Source organism: Hydra vulgaris, chromosome 02, assembly GCF_038396675.1.
Source record: "Hydra vulgaris chromosome 02, alternate assembly HydraT2T_AEP".
NCBI classification, from domain to species: Eukaryota; Metazoa; Cnidaria; class Hydrozoa; order Anthoathecata; family Hydridae; genus Hydra; species Hydra vulgaris.
Window position 1 is genome coordinate 70,960,001 of NC_088921.1, and position 22,378 is coordinate 70,982,378.

General features: G+C 29.1%; 2 protein-coding genes across 2 annotated transcripts; both read left to right on the forward strand.

Moving 5' to 3' along the window:
- The first annotated feature begins 8,888 nt into the window (after nucleotides 1-8,888).
- On the forward strand, nucleotides 8,889-9,209 carry LOC136076280 (uncharacterized). The gene has a single exon (XM_065789753.1). The coding sequence runs from the start codon at nucleotides 8,889-8,891 to the stop codon at nucleotides 9,207-9,209; it is 321 nt and encodes a 106-aa protein (XP_065645825.1).
- A 6,867-nt stretch (nucleotides 9,210-16,076) lies between these two features.
- LOC136076281 (uncharacterized) lies at nucleotides 16,077-17,195 on the forward strand. The gene has a single exon (XM_065789754.1). It carries the CDS (start codon nucleotides 16,077-16,079, stop codon nucleotides 17,193-17,195), a length of 1,119 nt encoding a protein of 372 aa, XP_065645826.1.
- The last annotated feature ends 5,183 nt before the right edge of the window (nucleotides 17,196-22,378 follow it).

Consider the following 22,378-nt stretch of genomic DNA (forward strand, 5'->3'; position numbering starts at 1 on the left):
AAAAATAAAAACATTGTTCATGTTTTTAAAAACATACCGAATGTTTTAAAAACATTCAGGATGTTTTTAAAGATATTCTGGTCAATTAAATTTTCTTTTTTGCGGTTTTTTTAAAAATCAATTAATTTGTAATTAAATTATTGGTTTTAATTTTCTGACAACATGCAATTGTTGGACGAAAGTCAACAGTAATTAATAGTAATTAAAATTACATCAAAATAAATCGTGCATTTTTTAAACTATTGTAACTAAAATAAATTTTATATTTAAAAGAAATTTATATATTTAAGTCCTTAAGATAAAACTTAAAATACCTAATTTTTTTAACTAATTTTTAACAACAACAAAAAAATTATTTAACAAACTGTTTCATTAACAAAAAATCTTAGTTTACAATTAGTTTACAATTGCGGTTAAATACTTACGACTTTTTTTCTTCTGAATAAACGTCACGTTAACGACAATTATAAGATAATTTAAATATTCTAAAAGAAATAAGTTCTTGCGTAGCGCAAAACTGCTGGGCGCGTATGCAAATCGCCTTTTCGCAAGCAAAATGCGAGCTGCGTAACGCTTCTTAACAAGGCCTGACATTGTATAAATTATATAGATACACAAGTGTGTATGTATAAAGATACACGTGTGTATATATATGTATATATATATATAAGCATATATATTCACACGTGTATATTTAATATATGTGTGTGTGTTTGTGTGTGTGTGTATATATATATATATATATATATATATATATATATATATATATATATATATATATATATATATATATATATATTATATATAAATATATATGTATATATATATTATATATATATATATTTATATATATATCTATATATATATATATATATATATATATATATATATATATATATATATATATATATATATATTTAAACTGCAAATGTCTTAACTACTGTAAAATTTCACACATTTGTGGAATTTGCTGACACTATTATAAAAAGAATTCTTTAGAAATGATTACTTATGCTTTTTTTTTAAAATGTTTTTTTAAAAAGGGTAGTTAATGTAAATATTATTTGAACTCATTTATTTTTATAGTTTTTTAGGAGAAACTTATTTTCGTGCCTACATTTAGAAATTAATTCCGATCTTTTGTTTAATAAGCATTCTTGATTTGCATGTGTAATTATTTCAAATTTTTCTTGTAGGCATAGTATGCATTTTTTGGAAATGTTGTTATATGCAGGCGCTGTTTTAAGGATACACCAATTCAGTATAAAATCATCAATATTTTTTTCTTTTAATTCCCATATATATTTTGACAGCATGGTGTCTTTTGAATACTTTTTATTCTTGAAAGGTGTCTTTTGAATACTTTTTATTCTTGATTTGCAACTTCCTGTAATTTAATTTTGGTATAAATTGAAGTTTTATTAATTTGATCATCCATTTCTGATGAATCTTTGTTGATGAAACACAGTGTTAAATGGAAAAAAATTTTGTTAAGTGATTTTCTACTACTAATATAATTGCTCTGTTCTTTTAAGAACATTGAGCACTCTATTGTGTAGAATACTTTTTAAAGTTGTTTAAATATATATTAGGCTCCTTATTAGCATTTGTTGAGCACTCTTAATTGTATTTTAACATTCCGTGTAATTATGGAAACTAATAATTTCACTTACTCGTTGAAAAATATACCTATACTAGATGAAAAAAGTTATACTATTTCTTTGATTGATAAAGTTGAGCATTTTATTAAAAGAATTCGTTGGAAACCCATTTTTTCTTAAAACCAAGTACAAAAACAGATGATACATTTAATAATAATGATAATTATGGATTTAAAACAAAAAATTCCCCACCTTTTATACTTGATTTGGAAAATTTTGAAAATGACCTATTACATTTAATTAAAACAATCAAGTTTCGCCCTATAAAAAACGAATTTCAAACAGAATTAAAGTTAGATGTTAAAAAAATTAAATCAAACCCTAATATTTTGGTTTTTGCTGATAAAACAAATAATATTTACCAACTCACAACAGAAAACTATGAAAAAATTTTACGCGACAATATTACTAGTTCTTATGAAAAAGCCCCTAAAAATTTGGAAAAGGCAATTAATTTAGAAGCGCAAAGTATTGCTAAAAAAATAAACCTTGATAATAGAATCGAATCAACTGCCCCTGCCCAAGCCTTCGTAACACTAAAAGACCATAAACCAAATTTTGAAAACAAACTTCCTTGTAGGTTATTGGTTCCCTCAAAAAGTGAGATTGTACATATAAGCAAAATTAAATTGGACAAAATTAATAATATTCTTAGAAATAAATTAAATTTGCAACAGTGGAAAAATACCACTGATGTTATAAACTGGTTCTCCATAATCGAAAATAAAAATGACTGCACATTTATTCAATTTGACATTAATGATTTTTACCCCTCAATAACCGCAGATATTTTAGATAAGACTATTGAATTTGCAAAAAGCCACACAGCTATTCCTGATGACACAATCCGTATAATAAAACATTGTAGAAAAACCTTACTTTATTTTAATAAGGAAACTTGGAAAAAGAAAAACATACATGACTGCTTTGATGTAACAATGGGCAGTTATGACGGAGCAGAAATTTGTGAATTTGTTGGACTATATATTTTAGATTTGTTAAGTAAAATAATCAATATAAAAGATTTAGGCCTTTATCGCGACGATGGTTTAATAGTAATGCGTAGAAAATCTGGTCCACAGCTCGACAAAATTAGAAAAGATATTATAAAAATTTTTAAAAATATTGGCTTTCAAATCGAAATAAACATAAATTTAAAAATTGTGAATTTTCTTGATGTCACATTTAACCTCTCTGAAAATTCATATAAGCCTTTCAAAAAACCAAACGATGAACTATTATATATTAACATTAACTCTAACCATCCACCCCAAGTTCTAAAACAAATCCCGATTTCAATTAATAACAGACTAAACCAAAATTCCTCAAATGAAAATGTATTCAATTCCTCTAAACGAATATTTAAAGATGCCCTAAAAAAAAGTGGTTTTGAAAATTTTGAACTAAAATTTGACCCTGAGAAAAAAAGAATACAAAAAAACGAAATAGAACTAGAAATGTAATTTGGTTCAACCCCCCATAAAGCAAAAATTTTCTACTAACATAGGAAAAGTGTTTTTAAAATTGGTTGATAAGCATTTCCCGCGATCTAATAAACTACATAAAATTTTTAATCGAAATACAATTAAAGTTAGCTACAGTTGCACAAAAAATATGGAAAGAATTATAAAAGGTCACAATAAGGCTTTGTTAAACAAAAAAGAAATCCTAAATGAAAAAAATACAGAAAATTGTAATTGTAAACTAAAAATCAATTGTCCAATGAGTGGAAGTTGTTTATCAAAAAATGTGGTATATAAATGTGTTGTTTCCTCTAAGAATGTACCTGATAAACAATATATTGGCATAACAGAGGGTGAATGGAAAAAACGTTTTGCCAATCATAAGCAATCTTTCAAGAATAAAAAGTATTCAAAAGACACCATGCTGTCAAAATATATATGGGAATTAAAAGAAAAAAATATTGATGATTTTATACTGAATTGGTCTATCCTTAAAACAGCGCCTGCATATAACAATATTTCCAAAAAATGCATACTATGCATACAAGAAAAATTTGAAATAATTACACATGCAAATCAAGAATGCTTATTAAACAAAAGATCGGAATTAATTTCTAAATGTAGGCACGAAAATAAGTTTCTCCTAAAAAACTATAAAAATAAATGAGTTCAAATAATATTTACATTAACTACCCTTTTTAAAAAAACATTTTAAAAAAATAGCATAAGTAATCATTTCTAAAGAATTCTTTTTATAATAGTGTCAGCAAATTCCACAAATGTGTGAAATTTTACAGTAGTTAAGACATTTGCAACTTCCTGTAATTTAATTTTGGTATAAATTGAAGTTTTATTAATTTGATCATCCATTTCTGATGAATCTTTGTTGATGAAACACAGTGTTAAATGGAAAAAAATTTTGTTAAGTGATTTTCTACTACTAATATATATATATATATATATATATATAAATATATATATATTTATATATATATATATATGTATATATTTATGTGCATATAAATATATATATATATATATATATATATATATATATATATATATATATATATGTGCATATATATATTCATATTTATATGTATATATATATATATTTAAATATATATATATATAGATATATACATATATATATATATATATATATATATATATATATATATATATATATATATATATATATATATATATATATATATATATATATATATATATATATATATACATGCTAATACTTAACAAAAACTGATTTTATTCAAAATATAAATTTTCTCGGCAAATGTTTTTCTCAATGTTCTCGTTACGCACTCTAAAACCTTCCGAATAATAAAAATGCATTAAATGTGAAAAATCGCGCGCTTTTAGTAATGTTTTCACATTCATTGCGAAAAATTTTAATAACTTAATACTCCATTTTTGTAACTGAAAAACTATCACTAAAAACTTAATATCCAAACTGGATTTTTGGTAAAATATAGTAGTTAATTTCACGGAATGAAAACCCTATTCTTGACACGTGTTATTCTTAGTGTTTTCGGGAGTTTTAAACACGCAACAGAAACCACGCGTAACTTTTAAATGAGTTTTCCGTCTGGGATGTTACATATATATATACTATATATATATACTATATATATATATTATATATATATATATATATATATATATATATATATATATATATATATATATATATATATATATATATATATATATATATATATACATATATATCTAACACGTTGTTAGACAGTTTTTCCGTATTTTTTTGACAAAAAATAAAAATTAAAAGGGAAGACCGGAATTTTTTTTTTACTTGATAGACTGCCTGCCGCAACCAAACCCTCAGTCGATGTAGCAGGACTCCCTTTGAGTCAGGCTATAAGATAGTCGATGTAGTATCACTCCGTGCATGATTTACAGTAAAAAAAATAAAAATAAAAACATTGTTCATATTTAAAAAAACATACCGAATGTTTTAAAAACATTCAAGATTTTTTTAAAAATATTCTGGTCATTTAAATTTTTATTTTTGCGGTTTTTTTAAAAATCAATTAATTTGTAATTAAATTATTGGTTTTAATTTTCTGACAACATGCAATTGTTTGACGAAAGTCAACAGTAATTAATAGTAATTAAAATTAATTTAAAATCTTAAATATTGGTTCAAAAAAAAAATTGAGATTTTTTTTTTGAAAAAACTTTCACACATTCAGGAACACGTCTAGGCATAGATTCAACTCGTCAGTTTCATTATTCTCTTGGAAATTCTTTCCAAAGCTCTTCTAACGCCTGCTTCAATTGCGCAACACTGGCTATGCTTTTTTTGACCAATCTCTTGTCTATCCAAGCCCAAATGTTCTCGATGGGATTGAGATCTGGAGAACAAGCTGGCCAAGGCATGACGGTAATGTTTTTCCAATTAACCCTCTCTTTAACCAAGATTGCAATGTGAGCCGTAGCTCCATCGTGCTGAAAAATCCATTTTTGTTGTCTTCCGTAAAAAGCTCTGGTGTTGGCAAAAGTTTACTTTCGAGGATCTCTTTGCAGTCGTAATGGTTAATTCTGCCGTTATAAATGGTGCATGACCCTGTTCCTTTATGGGAGAAGCATCTCCATATTCCAACTGATCCTCCTCCGCCTTGTATCCTTGGTACATAAAAACACTCTTTGAACTTTTCACCAGCCAGCCTCTTGATGATTAGTCTTGACTTGCAATTGATCACCTCAAAATTGGATTCGTCGCTGAAAATAACATTGGTCTAGTCTTCTACAGACCAGTGAAGTCTTTATCTACACCACTTTATTCTTTTTAGGCGATCTGAGATAAGCAAAAGTGGTTTACAGGGTCATATAGAATTTTTTTTTTTTTTTTTCAAATTGAATAATTTTAAAAAAAATTTTTTTTTTTTTAAAATAATAAAATAATCAATAAAAAGTAAAATAACAAATTTTTAGAAATAAGTATTAAATAAATAAATATATAAAGATTAATATAAATTTGCACAAAGTAAAACTTGCAATAAAAAAAAAAAAAAAAAAAAAAAAAAAAGATTTTAACAACTTAACTTTTTTAACTTTTTTTTTGTTTTTTTTTAATTAATTAAGATTAAATACTAAAATTATTAATAAAACACAGAATTGAGAAGAAATTGAAGGTTTCCAATTATAATATATATATATATATATATATATATATATATATATATATATATATATATATATATATATATATATATATACATATATATATATATATATATATATATATATATATATATATATATATGTATATATATATATATATATATATATATATATATATATATATATATATATATATATATTTGTATGTATTTAAGCATGCTTCAACCAAATTCATAAAAGGGTTGACAAAGATAAACTTCAAACTAAATCAAAAAAACTTATCTGTGTCACCCAAAAAAGTCAAGCAATCCATCACTAACTAGGAGCATTTGCTTGAATTTTACTTTAAATTCGTCAAGAGTTTGAAGAGTTTTAAGTTTATTAGATAAGATTTTATTCCATACTTTTGGTCCTCTAATGGATAATGAAAACTCAGTTGTGGCATTAAAACATTTAGGCTGAATATAGGTGTTGTTTGAGTATCTGGTTAAGTATCTATGTTTATTTATTTTAAAAAACGAATTAAAATGTTTAGTATTGTTCTTTTATTAACTTTATACATGAAAATTAAAAGATCAAATATTTTTTTGGTAGACATTAAGTATATTCAGCTTTATAAATAGTTCTTTAAAAGTTCGCGGAAAGTAATTTTAGGGTCATCTTTCAATCAAGTAATTTTAAAGAAAATTTAGGGAAAGAAATTTTAGGGTCATCTTTCAATAAAGTAATTTTAAAGAAAATTTAGGGAAAGAAATTTCAGGGTCACCTTTCAATCAAGATAACTCTGGTCTCCTGAAGTTAGTTTTAAAGGCCTACAAAGCCTTTGTAAATCTTTGATATCATTATGTAGCTCGTGGTTTTTCAACGTCGTTTGTACACATTTAAGAGAAAGATTGCACATTTGAACTATTTCTCGCTGGCTATTTGTTTTATCTTTTAGCAGGCCTACAATTTGCCATCGTACTTTGTCTGAAACAGCTTTTCTGCCCATTTTTATCTTTTTACTTTACCGAATAATTACAAATGCGAATAACTCAAGATATAAAAATTATAATTTTATTTTATTTTTACAAGAACGTTTATACAGTTCGAAAGAAATCAACCACTAAATTTTAGATCGCTCGGATTACATTTTGTTGATATATTTCAACTTGAGTCGTTAAATTTTAGTTGACCTTATATTTTTGCTACATTAATAATACAGGTATGTTCTAATTAAATTAGTAATTAATCAAGACTGATTAACCTAACAGATTCCAATTACAGAGAGAATCAATTAGGCCATTTAATACACTTTTAATTGTATTAATTAGTTGGTTTCAAAGATAATTGTGAAAAAAACAAAAATTTCACATCACCAAAGTAGTGACTCTATATTTATGCAACCCACTGTATATATGTATATATATATATATATATATATATATATATTTATATATATATATATATATATATATATATATATATATATATATAAAATAATTAATTATTTTATTCCTTATTTTTATATATATTATATATATATTTATAAAACGATTACTTATTTTATATTATTACGTCGTAATAGCATAAGTAATTACTTTTAAAAATAATACGATGTGTTTTATTCTTGACATGTTTCGTAAAATTTATTTACATTTTCAAAAGATTATTTTACAATAATAAAAAACTCTGAATTATATATTAAAAAATAGAAGTCTTTACAGAGAAATATTCACGGACAAAAAATTATACATAATAAACCAATACATTTATTACAAAATAACTCGGTAAATAACCAATTAAAATAACCAACTGTCAAAAAAAAAAAATGCATATATATATATATACAGTATTGGACAAAACATTTGCAACCAACATCGAACAATGCTAAAAAGTGTTCCTAATTTTACATGTCTTAAAAACAAAACGAACTATACTACCAAAGCAAACAGTTAAGGAGTCTGGCGTCATAGCATGCCATGACATGAGCAATCAGCTGACAGGTTGTTTTGTTGACAAGTGCCATTTTGCAATGGACAAAACAAGTGCAACTTATTTGGTTTGTTTCATTTTCTTAAGTCTGGTCCACGTCAACGTCACGGAAATTTTTTAATAATTAAAGGAAGTATCCAGAAGTTTAAAGAAGTTTCTAGAAGCATGCAGAAGCTTCCAGAAGTTTCCAGAAGAAGCATCTGGAAGCATCCAGTAGCATTCAGAAGTATCCAGAAACATTCAGAAGCATATAGAAGCATCCAGAAGCTTCCAGAAGCATCAAAAAGAAGCATCTAGAATCTTCCAGAACAGTTTCACACAGATTCATTTTACTATATAAGAGAGATGTAAATCGACATGTAATTCAGTCAGTATATGGATGTCAATCAGTCAGTATTATCAAGACAGTTTATCAAAGTGAGTTTTATCAAAGTATTTTATCGAAGAACATCAATACAAGAAGTGAAATACAACAAGTGTTTCATTACATCAATTCAGTCCACATCCAACCAAGATGTTGTGTTCCACAGAGCATTATTGTATCATCACTAGGTAAATGTAACACGGCAAGCCATGAGAAGCGTGATTATTTATTTTTATTATTTTTATGACTTCAAGTGCAAAAATGGCTCCCGAAAGTCTTGGATTGGAACTAAGAAAGAAAATTATTCGCGATTACGTAAGTGGATTGCCACAAAAAAGTATCTGTGATAAATATCGCGTGAAAAAATGGACTGTATCAAGACTATGTTCCAAATATCGTTCTACGGGGAAGTTGGTAGCAGATAACAAAGGTGAAAGACCGCGTTCCACCACTTCTAGAAAAGATTCTATGATCGTCAGATCCGTCAAAAAGGATCTCTGGATATCATCAGTCGAGATACAAAAGCAATTAGAGCTGCCTGTATCGGACCGAACAATCAAACGAGGTGCTGTTGAAGCCTGATAGTTTTCTCGACGCTCTGCAAAGAAACCGCTGATTTCACTAAAAAACCAGTAGAAAAGACTCCTGTTTACTACATCTCATATTGACTAGAATGTGCAGAAATGGCGAACTGTCCTGTTCAGTGATGAATCGACGTTCAACATCATTGGGAGCGATGGCATTTGCCGTGTACGACGACCGGCCGGAAAACGCCTCGATTTACGTTACTGCCATAAGACCATGAAGCATGGTGGAGGCAATGTAATGGTCTGGGGGTGTTTTTCTGCTAACGGTCTAGGTCCAATACATCGAAGCGATGGAATAATGGACCGTTTCATGTATAAAAATATCCTGAAAAATGTTATGTTACCTAATGCTGAATGGAATATGCCAGTAAAATGGGTTTTTCAGCAAGACAACGTTCCGAAACACACTGCAAAAGTTGTCAAGCAGTGGTTTCAAGACAACCACCTATCGGTGATGGATTGGCCGCCTCAATCTCCGGATCTCAACTCTATTGAGAAGCTGTGGGAGATCGTCAACCGCAGAATTAATCGTGAAGGTGTTCGTAATAAGGATCAACTGTTTGAACAAATCCAAAAGGCCTGGCCAGCGATTCCACAAAGTTTCATTGATCAACTGATTGAATCTATGCCTCGAAGATGCAATGCTTTGATCGACAACAAAGGATTCGCCACAAAATATTGATAGTGAAATACAGGTTGGTCAACATTTCGTCGAGTTGCACTTGCTTTTTCCAGAAGAAAATCAACTTCTTTTAATACTTTTGATTAATTTATTAACTTTCGTGTACAAATAATGAATTTTGTGATGAATAAAACTTGAAGGACTTTGTCTCTAAACAGTTTCATAGTTATTTCTCTAAATTGAAAAAATGCAGCACTTTTATATAAAGAAACTAAATTTGCATTATTTGGTTGCACTAGTTTTGTCCAATACTGTATATACATATACATATATATATATATATATACATATATATATATATATATCTTGTTCTTTTTCCATAGTAAATTTCAGATTTTTATGTTGTTTATTGAGGTGTTTAAAAATTCTTGAGCTTCGTATTCAGAACTACAAATAGCAATTATGTCATCCACATACCGTTTATAAAAAAATGGTACTGTAAAAGATCAGTTATGGACCCATGTTTGTTCATGATATCCTACGAAAATATTAGCTAAGATGGGCGCTAAAGGAGAACCCATAGCAACACCATTTGTTCGATCGTAACATTTTCTGCCAAATAGAAAATGTGAACCGGATGTGGAAATCTGAAGTAATTTTTTAAAGTGAACTTGACTGATCATATTACGATCAAACAGATCGTGTTGCGGGGCTTCTCCTTTAGCGCCCATCTTAGCGAATATTTTCGTCGGATATCATGAACAAACATGGGTCAATAACTGATCTTTTACAGCACCATTTTATTATAAACGGTATGTGGATGACATAGTTGCTTTTTTTAATTCTGAATACGGAGCTTAAGAATTTTTCAAATACCTCAATAAATAACATAAAAATCTGAAAAAAACTATGGAAAAAGAACAAGATAACCAAATTGCTTTTTTAGATGTACTTATTTAAAAATCCAATTCGTTTTCGACTTCAGTTTATCACAAAAAAACGCATACAGGTCAAAATTTTTTTGTTTTGTTCCCTCATGCTACAAATTTAGACTTGTTCGGTGTTTGATCGATTGTACATTTAAAATTAATAATTCTTGGTTTGGTTTTGATAAAGATATTAAGATTTTATCATTAGTTTTACAAAATAATAAATTTCCCCCAAAAGTTTATGACTATGAAATTAAATCCTATATTGATAAGAAAATGAACCCATCTGTGTCTAACATTGGTAATAGCTTAAATATAAGATACAATAAGCTTCCATACATTGAAATGTAATTTAATTACACTAAAAGGAAAATTTCAAAAATTGTTCATAAATATTGCAAGAATGTTCTCATAAAACTAATTTTCACTACTAATAAAATACAAGGTTGTTTTTGCTTAAAAGAATCACTTCCTAAACTGCTTAAATCTCATGTTGTCTATAAATTTTCATGCGCTGGCTGTAATGCCAGTTATATTGGAGAAACCTCCAGACACTTGGCAACTAGAATTAATGAGCACCTTAAAAGTAATAAACAATCTTATATATTTAAACACTTAAATTTATCTATTAATTGCAAAAATTTGGCTTAGTGTGATTCTTTTGAGATTTTGGATAATGCCCCAACCAAACACAATTTGAAGATAAAAAAAGCCCTCCGCATTAAATGGGAAAGTTCCTCACTTAATAAACAATCTTTACATTATACTATAAACTTATCTATTTAATTTTACTGTCAGTTTATATATTATATATATACATATATATATATATATATATATATATATATATATATATATATATATATATATATATATATATATATATATATATATATATATATATATATATATATATATATATATATATGTATATATCTATCTATATATATATATATATATATATATATGTATATATATATATATATATATATATATATATATATATATATATATATATATATATATATATATATATATATATATATATATGTATTTATATATATACAGTCTTGGCCATAAGTTTGGAACCGATGAATTTTTTTCTCATAGGAACGTTTCTATGACGCGTACGGCATTTAACTGCTGCAGCATCGTGTTTATGCAGCATCAGTTGCATAGTTAAATGCCTTCGCGACTTCTTAATCGTTGCAAAACGTGAATCGTGTAACTTTACACCGCAGCAGAGCATCGTGAACAATATGACCCTCATTAAGCTGCATTATACACTGTTCAATGCCTAAACTATCGTTCCCTTGAACTAATTTTTACCTGAACTTATATTCGGTTGAACTAATGTTGAAATATACTTACTTATATTAACAAACTATACATTATATTTTAATCAATTAATTAGCTGATTTACATATATATTAACTGCATATCAGTGCGAAAGGTAAGGCTTAACTTCTTATAAGTATAAAATTAATTAATTTATTCTTTTATTGTTATATAAGAAGTAAAAATATGCAAATAAATCGCTTTATTTGTATAAATGTTTGCAAATTATCATTCAATAATATATACTATTCATAAAAATAGATCTATTAATTTATAATTATTTATATTATTAGCAGTAAGTATTCTACATTAACATGTACAGTGCGTAAAATGACTAGAAGTATTGAATTGTCGAAGGAGAAAAGGGCACAGATGATGATCCTACACCAGCAGAATTATTCTCACAGTAAAATAGCTGGTATACTGCACATATCTAAGTCTGCTGTCACCAAAGGCATTGCAAGAGCAAAGCAGTTGGGCACTCTGGAATCCAGAAAGAGGTCTGGACGACCTCGCATAACTTCTGCCACAACGGATCGGGTGATACATCGGCTTGCTGCTGCAAATCCAACATGGTCATCTCTCCAGATAGCAGTAAATTCATCACTTCCTGCCAGTACAAGAACAATCAGAAGACGCCTTTTGAAGGAATTCAAGCTGCCATCATGTCGTCCAGCAAAGAAAGCCATGATAAGTAAAAAGATTATCCGTGACCGCTTGACATTCTGTCGCAAGTACAAAGACTGGACTGCACAAGACTGGAAAAAAACTATGTTTTCAGATGAGTCAACTTTTTCTCAGTTTGCCTCATATATCAGACATGTCAGGAGACCTGCAAAACAAAGATACAACATCAGGTATGTTGTTCCCACTGTGAAGTAGGCGCCTACCGTTATGGTGTGGGCAAGTTTCTCGGCATCAGGTCGAGGTGGCATATGGTTCATGCCAAAGAATACAACCATCAATGCTCAAGTTTACCTTGGGATATTAAAGGAAAAGTTGAACACTCACATGAACATTCTGAAATGTAAGGTATTTCAGCATGATGGTGCACCCTGCCACAGAGCAGCAGTTGTAACCAACTGGCTAAGACAGAAACATATCGAAGTCTTGGGTCCATGGCCTGGCTCAAGTCCTGACCTAAACCCAATAGAAAACATGTGGACAATGATTAAGCAGAAGGTTGCTGCCACAAATCCAACGTCAGAGAAGTCTCTGATTGATGCCATCAAGCGTGTATGGACAACTGCCATAACCCCAGAATACTGCGCGAAATTGTCCGATTCAATGCCAGCGAGAATAGCAGCAGTACTGGGTGCCAAAGGACATTATTCAAAATACTGATACCATTTTTTACATGACAGAATATTTACTTGTATATAATATTTAAAATAAAAATGATTTCAAAAGTTTTTGTTGATATTTTGGGTATAAAAAGTGTAATTATATCAAAAAACCTAATCGGTTCCAAACTTATGGCCAAGACTGTATATATAAATATATATATATATATATATATATATATATATATATATATATATATATATATATATATATATATATATATATATGTATGTATGTATATATATATATATATATATATATATATATATATATATATATATATATATATATATATATGTATGAATGTATATATATATATATATATATATATATATATATATATATATATATATATATATATATATATATATATATGTAATTCCGGAAAGTTCTAGAACATTTAATGACGTTAGAGATTTAAAAGCTTTAATAGTTTTTACCAATAATAATTGTAAATATGTTTTTGCGGTGATTTATGACGGTGTTTTGAAGGATATTTTAGGAAAAGCATAGAGTATATATATTGAGGAAAAATTTGTAAATAAGAGAGTTTTAGTTAGGAGAAAAGATTATTGTTTATTGATTTAATTTATCTGTTTATTGATTTGTTGATTAAGAGAAAAAACTACAAGCTAACCGGGCATGGAACCAAGTATGAGATTATTTGATATGTTTGAAACGTATGATGGCGCTTCTGATGCTGCTGTTTTGATTCAACGAACGAAAGTGATTGCTGAAATTCAGAACTTAAAGCTTGAACTACTTTTTCCGATTCTTCTCAGAGAAGCTGCTTATGCAGTGTACGATGCTTTAACCGTGGAAGATAAAAAAGATGTTGTGGAAGTCGAGCGTGTGTTATTAGCGGCGTTTTCTCTAGATGCCTATACTGCATATGAACTGTTTACAAAACGAAAATTATGTGACGGAGAAAAAGCCGACGTGTTTTTGGCTGATTTAAAACGATTAGCCTATCTTTCTAAATTATCAGAGGAGTCTGTGCGTTTGGAGTTTGTTGTGGGTTTGCCAGAAGTCTTATCATCAAGATTTCGAGCCGTAATGGACCCGATTGATATAATGTTACCCAGAGTGAGAGCTGCTTTGAACTGTGCAAATGTGATTAACAGTGACGCTGTTGGCGCTGTATCTAGACGCCATGCTACGAAAACCGCGTTAGTGTGTTACAACTGCAATGGTTTGAATCACATTGCAAAGAATTGTTTGCTTGCGAAGAACTTGTCACCAAAGACTGTTAGATGTTTTAAATGTGGTGAGGAAGGACACATTGCATCGAAATGCTGGAAGCTGCAGGGAACGATTGCAGGAGCGAGGAATCTGCGCTACCTCGCTCCTGAACAACGATGGAATGAGCGCATTATCTGTTATTCGTTTAAAAGTTAACGGTATGGTTGCGACAGCTTTAGTGGACACAGGATGTTCGAAGAAGATTTTGAATACAAAATTCCTGCCCAAAAGTCAATGTAGGTACTCAAACTCTCAAAAGGTAGTAACGTTTGAAGGAAAAGTTCATCAGTGCACTGGGTCAGCGGTTGTGATTCTTGAGGTTGATGAAGTTATTTTTGTGGACTTCCAACCGTTTGGAGTTGATATGATGCTCGGAATGAGTTCCATTAAATTACTTGGAGGAGTATCCATTTCTCCTTTGGGAAAAGCGAAGTTCGGATTGAGTTACTGTGGAGCATCGGCTTTGAACAAGGACAAAGTCAAGAAAATCGATATAAAAAAGAAAGATCATGAAACAGTTTTTAATGGTGTTGAATGGAGATTCAAATGGAAATGGAGAGATGGAGAAAGCCCCGACCGATTGCGTAATAAAGTGGCACAGTACGGAATTCCACAACACACTAGAGCAGACTATGAAAACGAACTACAGAATTGGATTGATCGGAAGTGGCTGTTAGAGTATGACGAAAATGAATTGGGGCCGCCCAAAGGGCAGATTCCTTTAATGGCTGTCATTCAGAGAAACAAAGACCAAAAAATCCGACCTGTTCTAGACTGGAGAGAAGCTAACGATTTCATTGAGACATACACGAGAGATGCAGATGTGTGTGTCGAAAAGCTTAGAGAATGGAGAAGAATGGGTAACAAACCAGCAATTATTGATTTACGCAAGGCTTATCTTCAACTAAAAACTGATAAATCTCTTTGGCCCTTCCAAACAGTGGTGTTTCGAAATAAAAGGTATTGTTTGACACAACTTGGTTTCGGATTGAACGTTGTGCCAATGATCATGAAATCCGTTGTGAGTGCCGTCATTGATCAAGACGAATTAGTGAAGAGTGGAACGTCCGCTTATGTTGTCGACATTTTCGTAGACGAAAGTGTGGCGAGTCTTGATTATGTCAAGAGACATTTTTTAAAATATGGTTTAGAAAGTAAAGAAGGTGAGCAGATTGGTAATGATGGAGTCCATGACAGTATTCCACTGGGTTTCTGATGCCCTTACAGGAAAATCAAGGTTGAGATCAAAAGCGACGGGTGAAATGCTAATTCGAAGAAGACTGAGCGTGTTGCAACAGCTAATTGAAGAATACAATGTTAGCGTTGAGATGAAACTCATTCCTTCTAAAGATAATTTGGCTGATGCGTTAACAATAGTTCGCAGCAGATGGCTCAACAAACTGACTGTGCCAGAGTGTCGGAATGTTGTATGGGAATCGCAGCTACGAAGGCTGAATATATTTCCGATATACACCAAAGAACTGGACATTTCGGAGTGAATCGAACGTTAAACTTTGTTCGTAAAACAATTCAGACTGCTACTGAAAACGATGTTCGAAATGTGATAAAAAGTTGCGAACCATGTCAGTCAATAGATCCAGCGCCAATATGGTGGGAAAAAGGGAATTTGGATGTTGAAGGAAACTGGGAGAGATTGGCCATGGACATCACGCATTATGGCACTGACAAGTTTTTGAGTCTAATTGATTGCGGACCTTCAAAATACGCGTTGTGGCGACAATTATCAAGCTCATACGGAAGTCTTGCCATAGTCCGAATACTCCGTCTTATTTTTTGTAAACGTGGAGCACCGTCTGAAATATTGACTGACAATGAGCCGACATTTAGAGCTAAAGAGATAAGGAGTTTCCTTGATAGTTGGGGAGTACAAATTAGATTTAGAGCCGCTTATTATCCTGAAGGAAATGGGATTGTAGAAAGAAACCACCGTACGATCAAGAGAATAGCAGAACAATCGAAAATGTATATACCGGAAGCATTATATTGGTACAATGTCTCAGCCGACAAAAATGGTGCAAGTCCGATGAACAAAATATACAGTTATACCATTGGTGTGAAAGGATTGGGAAAAGAGAATCTTCCTGCGCAAAATGTCACGAACGAGAGGTTTCGAATTGGCGATAAAATCTGGCAGAAACCACCAAATGCGAGGTGCTATACAAAGTGGCAACCAGCTACGATAACTCGGAATGCGTCGAAACAAATCGTAGAAGTGAACGGCATTCCGCGTCATGTGAAACACGTTAGACCTCGAAATGATACTCAGTCCTGCATTATCCCTGATGTGGAAAAAGAGATGAATACTGAAACTGGTCTAGAGAACGCTAAAAATCAAGGAGAGCAAGTTAAAGATGTGTTAGAGACGAACGAGGAAAATGTCGAAGCTGAAGATGGATCCCAAGAAATCGACATGCTTTTGCGACGGAGTGGTCGGGAACGGCGCATGCCTTCGAAATACTTTGATTGCTATTTGAATGATCCGTAAGGATCAAGGAGGAGTGTAATTCCGGAAAGTTCTAGAACATTTAATGACGTTAGAGATTTAAAAGCTTTAATAGTTTTTACCAATAATAATTGTAAATATGTTTTTGCGGTGATTTATGACGGTGTTTTGAAGGATATTTTAGGAAAAGCATAGAGTATATATATTGAGGAAAAATTTGTAAATAAGAGAGTTTTAGTTAGGAGAAAAGATTATTGTTTATTGATTTAATTTATCTGTTTATTGATTTGTTGATTAAGAGAAAAAACTACAATATATATATATATATGCATATGTATGAATATATATATATATATACATATATATATGTATATATTTTTTTTGAAAGTTGGTTATTTTAATTGGTTATTTACCGAGTTATTTTGTAATAAATATATTGGTTTATTATGTATAATTTTTTGTCCGTTAATATTTCTCTGTAAAGACTTCTATTTTTTAATATATATTTCAGAGGTTTTTTATTATTGTAAAATAATCTTTTGAAAATGTAAATAAGTTTTACGAAACATGTTAAGAATAAAAAACATCGTGTTATTTTTAAAAATAATTATATATATATATGTATATATATATATATATATATATATATATATATATATATATATATATATATATATATATATATATATATATATATATATATATATATATATATATATATATATATATATATATATATATATAGGTATAAATTTTTTCAACAGAATTCAAAAAATATACATTCCTTTAAAAAAGTTCATTGTTTTTAACATTTGTATCCAATTTACTAGTGACTATAAGATGTTAGAGATTTGTGCTCGATTTATACGAGTGAATTGGGGCACAAAATCTGTTGAGTCTAGTTTTTTCAAAAAATTAACAGAAGAAAATAAAGATCTATTGTCTTTGTTTGATGCTGAGCCTATGGTGATTTAGTCTAAACAGGATGTCGGAGATAAGAAAAAAGTGGTATAATTAAAACATATCTACATATAGTTTACTTTGATTTTAGCTCCACTAAAAAGCTCTAAAATTGTATAATATATTATAATAAAATAAAATTTAATGCAACATAATAATTTTATATTTTGATTAAGTTGATAAATCAATAAACTGAATTTAAGTTGTTTTGTTATTGTTTAGTGCATTGAAAGAACTGTTTCTGGTGTAATACAAAATAATGTTGATGAGTTTATTGCAACAGTTTTACAACATAAATCTCTTGAACCAGATAATATAGATGTTAAGATTGGGGTAGATGGAGGGCAAGGCTATCTAAAGGTTACCTTGTCAATTACATTGAAGCCAGAGATTGATGCCTATTCAAGTGAAAAGAAAAGAGTGAAGTATTCTGATGAGTATGGATGTAAAGATTTAAGTTTACTAGTGTTCACAAAACTTTAGTTTTGGCTGTATTGCTCTCTATTGATGAAAGTTATGCTAAGATAAAAATGTTGTTGGATAAATTAAAACTTAATTCTCTGGATTACTCTATTTCAGAAGATCTAAAGGTTCTTCTGCTGAAATGGAATAAACATGTTTTTAAGAAAACTTGATTGTTTTCAAATGTATTTGAATAAGCATAATATTGTTGGTGGAAAGTATATGAGCTTAATGTATATGAGAAAGCTTTGAGAGACTTTAGCAATGTTGTTCATGGGTGTTTTGGGAAAACATCAAATCCAATATACTCTGAATATATTAAAAGATTTTCACAAAGTTTTAGAGATCTTGGTACAAACATTACTCTTAAAATTCATATAGTGGAGTATCAGTTGATCAAGACTTCAAACAATTTTGGGAAATACGAAAGGTAGGACAACGCAACGCTAATTTCAATGAAGTCTTGCGAAGAGCTATCTGCGTGTACAACACAAGGCATTTATAAAAAAAAAAGGGATACATATAAACAAAACGTATATGTACGTATACATATACTTTATAACTTTAGTTAAATGTAGTATTTATGTTTTAGCAAATATCTCTTTTTTAGAAAAAAAATTATTTTAACTAGAATTTTTTATCCTAAATTCAAAGATCATTCTATAAAGCCACTCTATTCCTGTAAATTCATCTTATCCTCCTCAATAAAAAAACTAACTTTTAAAACATTATAAATTAGTCTATATTCAAACTGGAAAACCCAAGTTGTTATCAGAAATTATTTCTAAATCCAATCCACAAAGTGTCAATACAATAGCACAAGTAACCAAACAAATTATATATGGCCATTTGATTCCACTTTTAGGGGTCTTAGTATGAGTCAGAGGGGTAATAATCTCTAGATTAAACAAGTATTGTAACTAAGTTTCCTCAATAAGCTACCATAAGAGGATTTAAATGTTGACAGTTTTGGAATATACAAATGGACTAATTTCAAAATTAAAAAAAATAATTATATTAAGTCACCTTCAGGGTACCCGGGCTATTATCTCTTTCAACGTTCTCCTTGTACTTTTTTGAGTCGTTTGAATTAATTGAATTAAATTTGAATAACAATTTTTTTTTAGTTTTTTACGAATTTTTTCAAATAAATGTTGGTAATTTTTATATTTTTGTTGGTTTTCATCTAATATTGTTTTTAAATATTTTATATATAGTTTTTGTTTGATTTTAGAGAATTTTTCCTTGGTAATCCATGGGCTATTCAAGGTTTTTATTTTTGTTATTTGTTCACAAAGTGAAAAGTTTGCATTGTATTTTGAGAACAAAGTATCAAAGAACTTATTATATATTTTATTTGCGTCATCACTAAAGTTGTTATGTTTCCAATGCAGAAGTGATAATTGATATTGAAAGGATTTTATATTGTTTTCGTTGAAGACACGTTTTTTATTATATTTTGTCTTTCAAGGTTATAAGAGAATACAGTATGGATTGTTAGAAATATGGGAAAATGATCGGATATGTCGGTTTTTATAATTCCTTTTTGTAATTTCTTATTATAAATATCTGTTGTAAAAATATTATCAATCAAAGTCGTTGAAGTTTTGGTTATTCTAGTAGGGCGAATAATTAAAGGAAGCTCCAACCCTAAATATTTCATCATAAAAACTTTTTACTTTTTTATCTTTACTATAAATTAAACAGCTCATGTTGAAATCTCCAATTATAAAAGTAATTTTGTTTTCTTTGCTACCTCTGTGAATGATATTTTGCAGTAAAAAGAAACTAAGATTTTCAGACGCACCACCACGTGGTCTATAACAGCAGCTTAATAAAGTACTTTTTTTTATTGTTTAAAATTTCAACATTTACGATTTCTTTATCGTCGTCAGAAACGCACATAATATTCCTAATGTTATGTACAATGTGTTCCTTAACGTAAATCAGAACTTCTCCACCCTGTTTATTTGTTTGTGTCTAACAAAATTGTTTCTAAACCTAGCAGATGAAAAATAGAATTATTTTTAAACTCGTTCAATGAAATCCATGTTTCTTTTAAGCAAATTATATCAAAAATATTTTCAGTTTCATCTAAAAAATTACAAAACTTTTTACAATTCTTATTCTAATATTAATGTTTATTAATATATTTATTAATGTGAAGGATTCTAATTTTTTGATTTTCAGTGCAATTTTTATTAAGAAACTCTTTTAACTTGTTGGGATAAAGATAAGAACAACATGTGTTCACATCACAGCCTGGATCTGAATTAAGATCTGATTTTAGGTATTTATCATAAAAATTAAAAGCAAAGGATTCGTAGTCATCCATTTTTGTTTTTAAATTTGATTATAGAATATTAAAAGAATTCCTTTATAATTATAGGTAACGCGTAATTCATTTATTGTAAGTTACTTTAGCAAACTTACCTTTCGCTATCAATTCTTTTGCTTCTTTGTAAAGATTTCTTCGTAAATCCATTGTAAAACCGCTAAAGTCTTCGTTAACGTACAACTGCTCGTTCCAAAACTTTATTGTCATATATTTGTTTAACACCAGGGCTTTAAAGATTTCGATTTCAAAACTACAAAGACAATTGTCTTTGTAGTTTTAAAATCGAACAACTATTGATTTGTTTTTTCCTGTTTCATTACCAACTCAATGGGCTCTATCTTTCAAATTTTTTTCTTGTATATTAAGCTTTGTATTGAGGAATTCTTTGATTTTTTGCTCGCTTTCTTTCCAAGTTTAATTAGCTTTATCTTCAATCCCAACAAATCTCAAGTTATTTCTACGGCTTCTGTCTTTCAGTTTTGCTATTTTCTCTTTTATGTTATTGTTTCCATTTTTAATATTACTTCTGGTGATTTTTTTGACTCTGTTTTTTTTAATTATGTAAGTTCAATTATTATTTTATCACAGCTTTTACTTATAAATTCGACAGCTTTCTGTACCATAGATAGTTCTTTTTTTAACAAAAAGTTTTCATCTTTTAAGTTATTAAATTTAATTTCCATTTTTCTATCCAATCATTAAAAATTTTCATCATAGTATTCTCAAGATTTTCAAGGATTTCTTTAAGTTGTGCTGGTGTAAAGTTTTTTTTACTATAATTATAAGTTTTTTAATAAGCTCTTAAAACACGTCCGTTCGCGGTGAATTTTGAGTGAAAGTTATATAAAGGATGGCGGAAACATAATAAAGAAATTCACGTCTATTGGATTTCATTTTACAAAGATTTTGCGTTACTGATGTAACTAATGTAACTAAAGATTCAGAGAGATCTTTGCAGTTAAAAATTTTATGTTTGGCATCAAAATTTGCAATAAAATGGTCTGCAGCACATATAATGGTAAACCGTTTTTTAAACAAAAATAAATGTTGGTTAGAGGGAGCAGATGTAGAATTTGAAATAAGTATATATTAGTGACTTTGACGACTCGTCCTTTAAAACCAAAAAACGGAAGGTTGAAAACGTAGGAAAATCGCAAAATGCAAATGAGTTAACCACCGCAGCTGAAGTATCATGTCGTATGTCGGGTCACAGAAACCAAGATGCTTTAATCAAAAAAGGTTTAGAAACATCAGAAAAAATAAAATCAAAAGGATTTATTTGTGGTGGCTGGCAGTTGAATCGTGACGAGGAATTAGCTTATTATATTGACTCTAAATGTACAAGTCATTCTTATAAATAGACGCAAAAGTGGTCTTTAAAGGCAGGGCATATAGTATTTCCATCTTATTATAATCTATGCAAGTCAAAAAAGTTATGTTATCTATTAGATAAACAGCCGTGGCG

What these genes read in the sequence shown, in the direction of transcription:
- LOC136076280 (XM_065789753.1), top strand. Translation starts at nt 8,889, where the DNA reads ATGGCTCCCGAAAGTCTTGGATTGGAACTAAGAAAGAAAATTATTCGC.
- LOC136076281 (XM_065789754.1), top strand. Translation starts at nt 16,077, where the DNA reads ATGGCTCAACAAACTGACTGTGCCAGAGTGTCGGAATGTTGTATGGGA.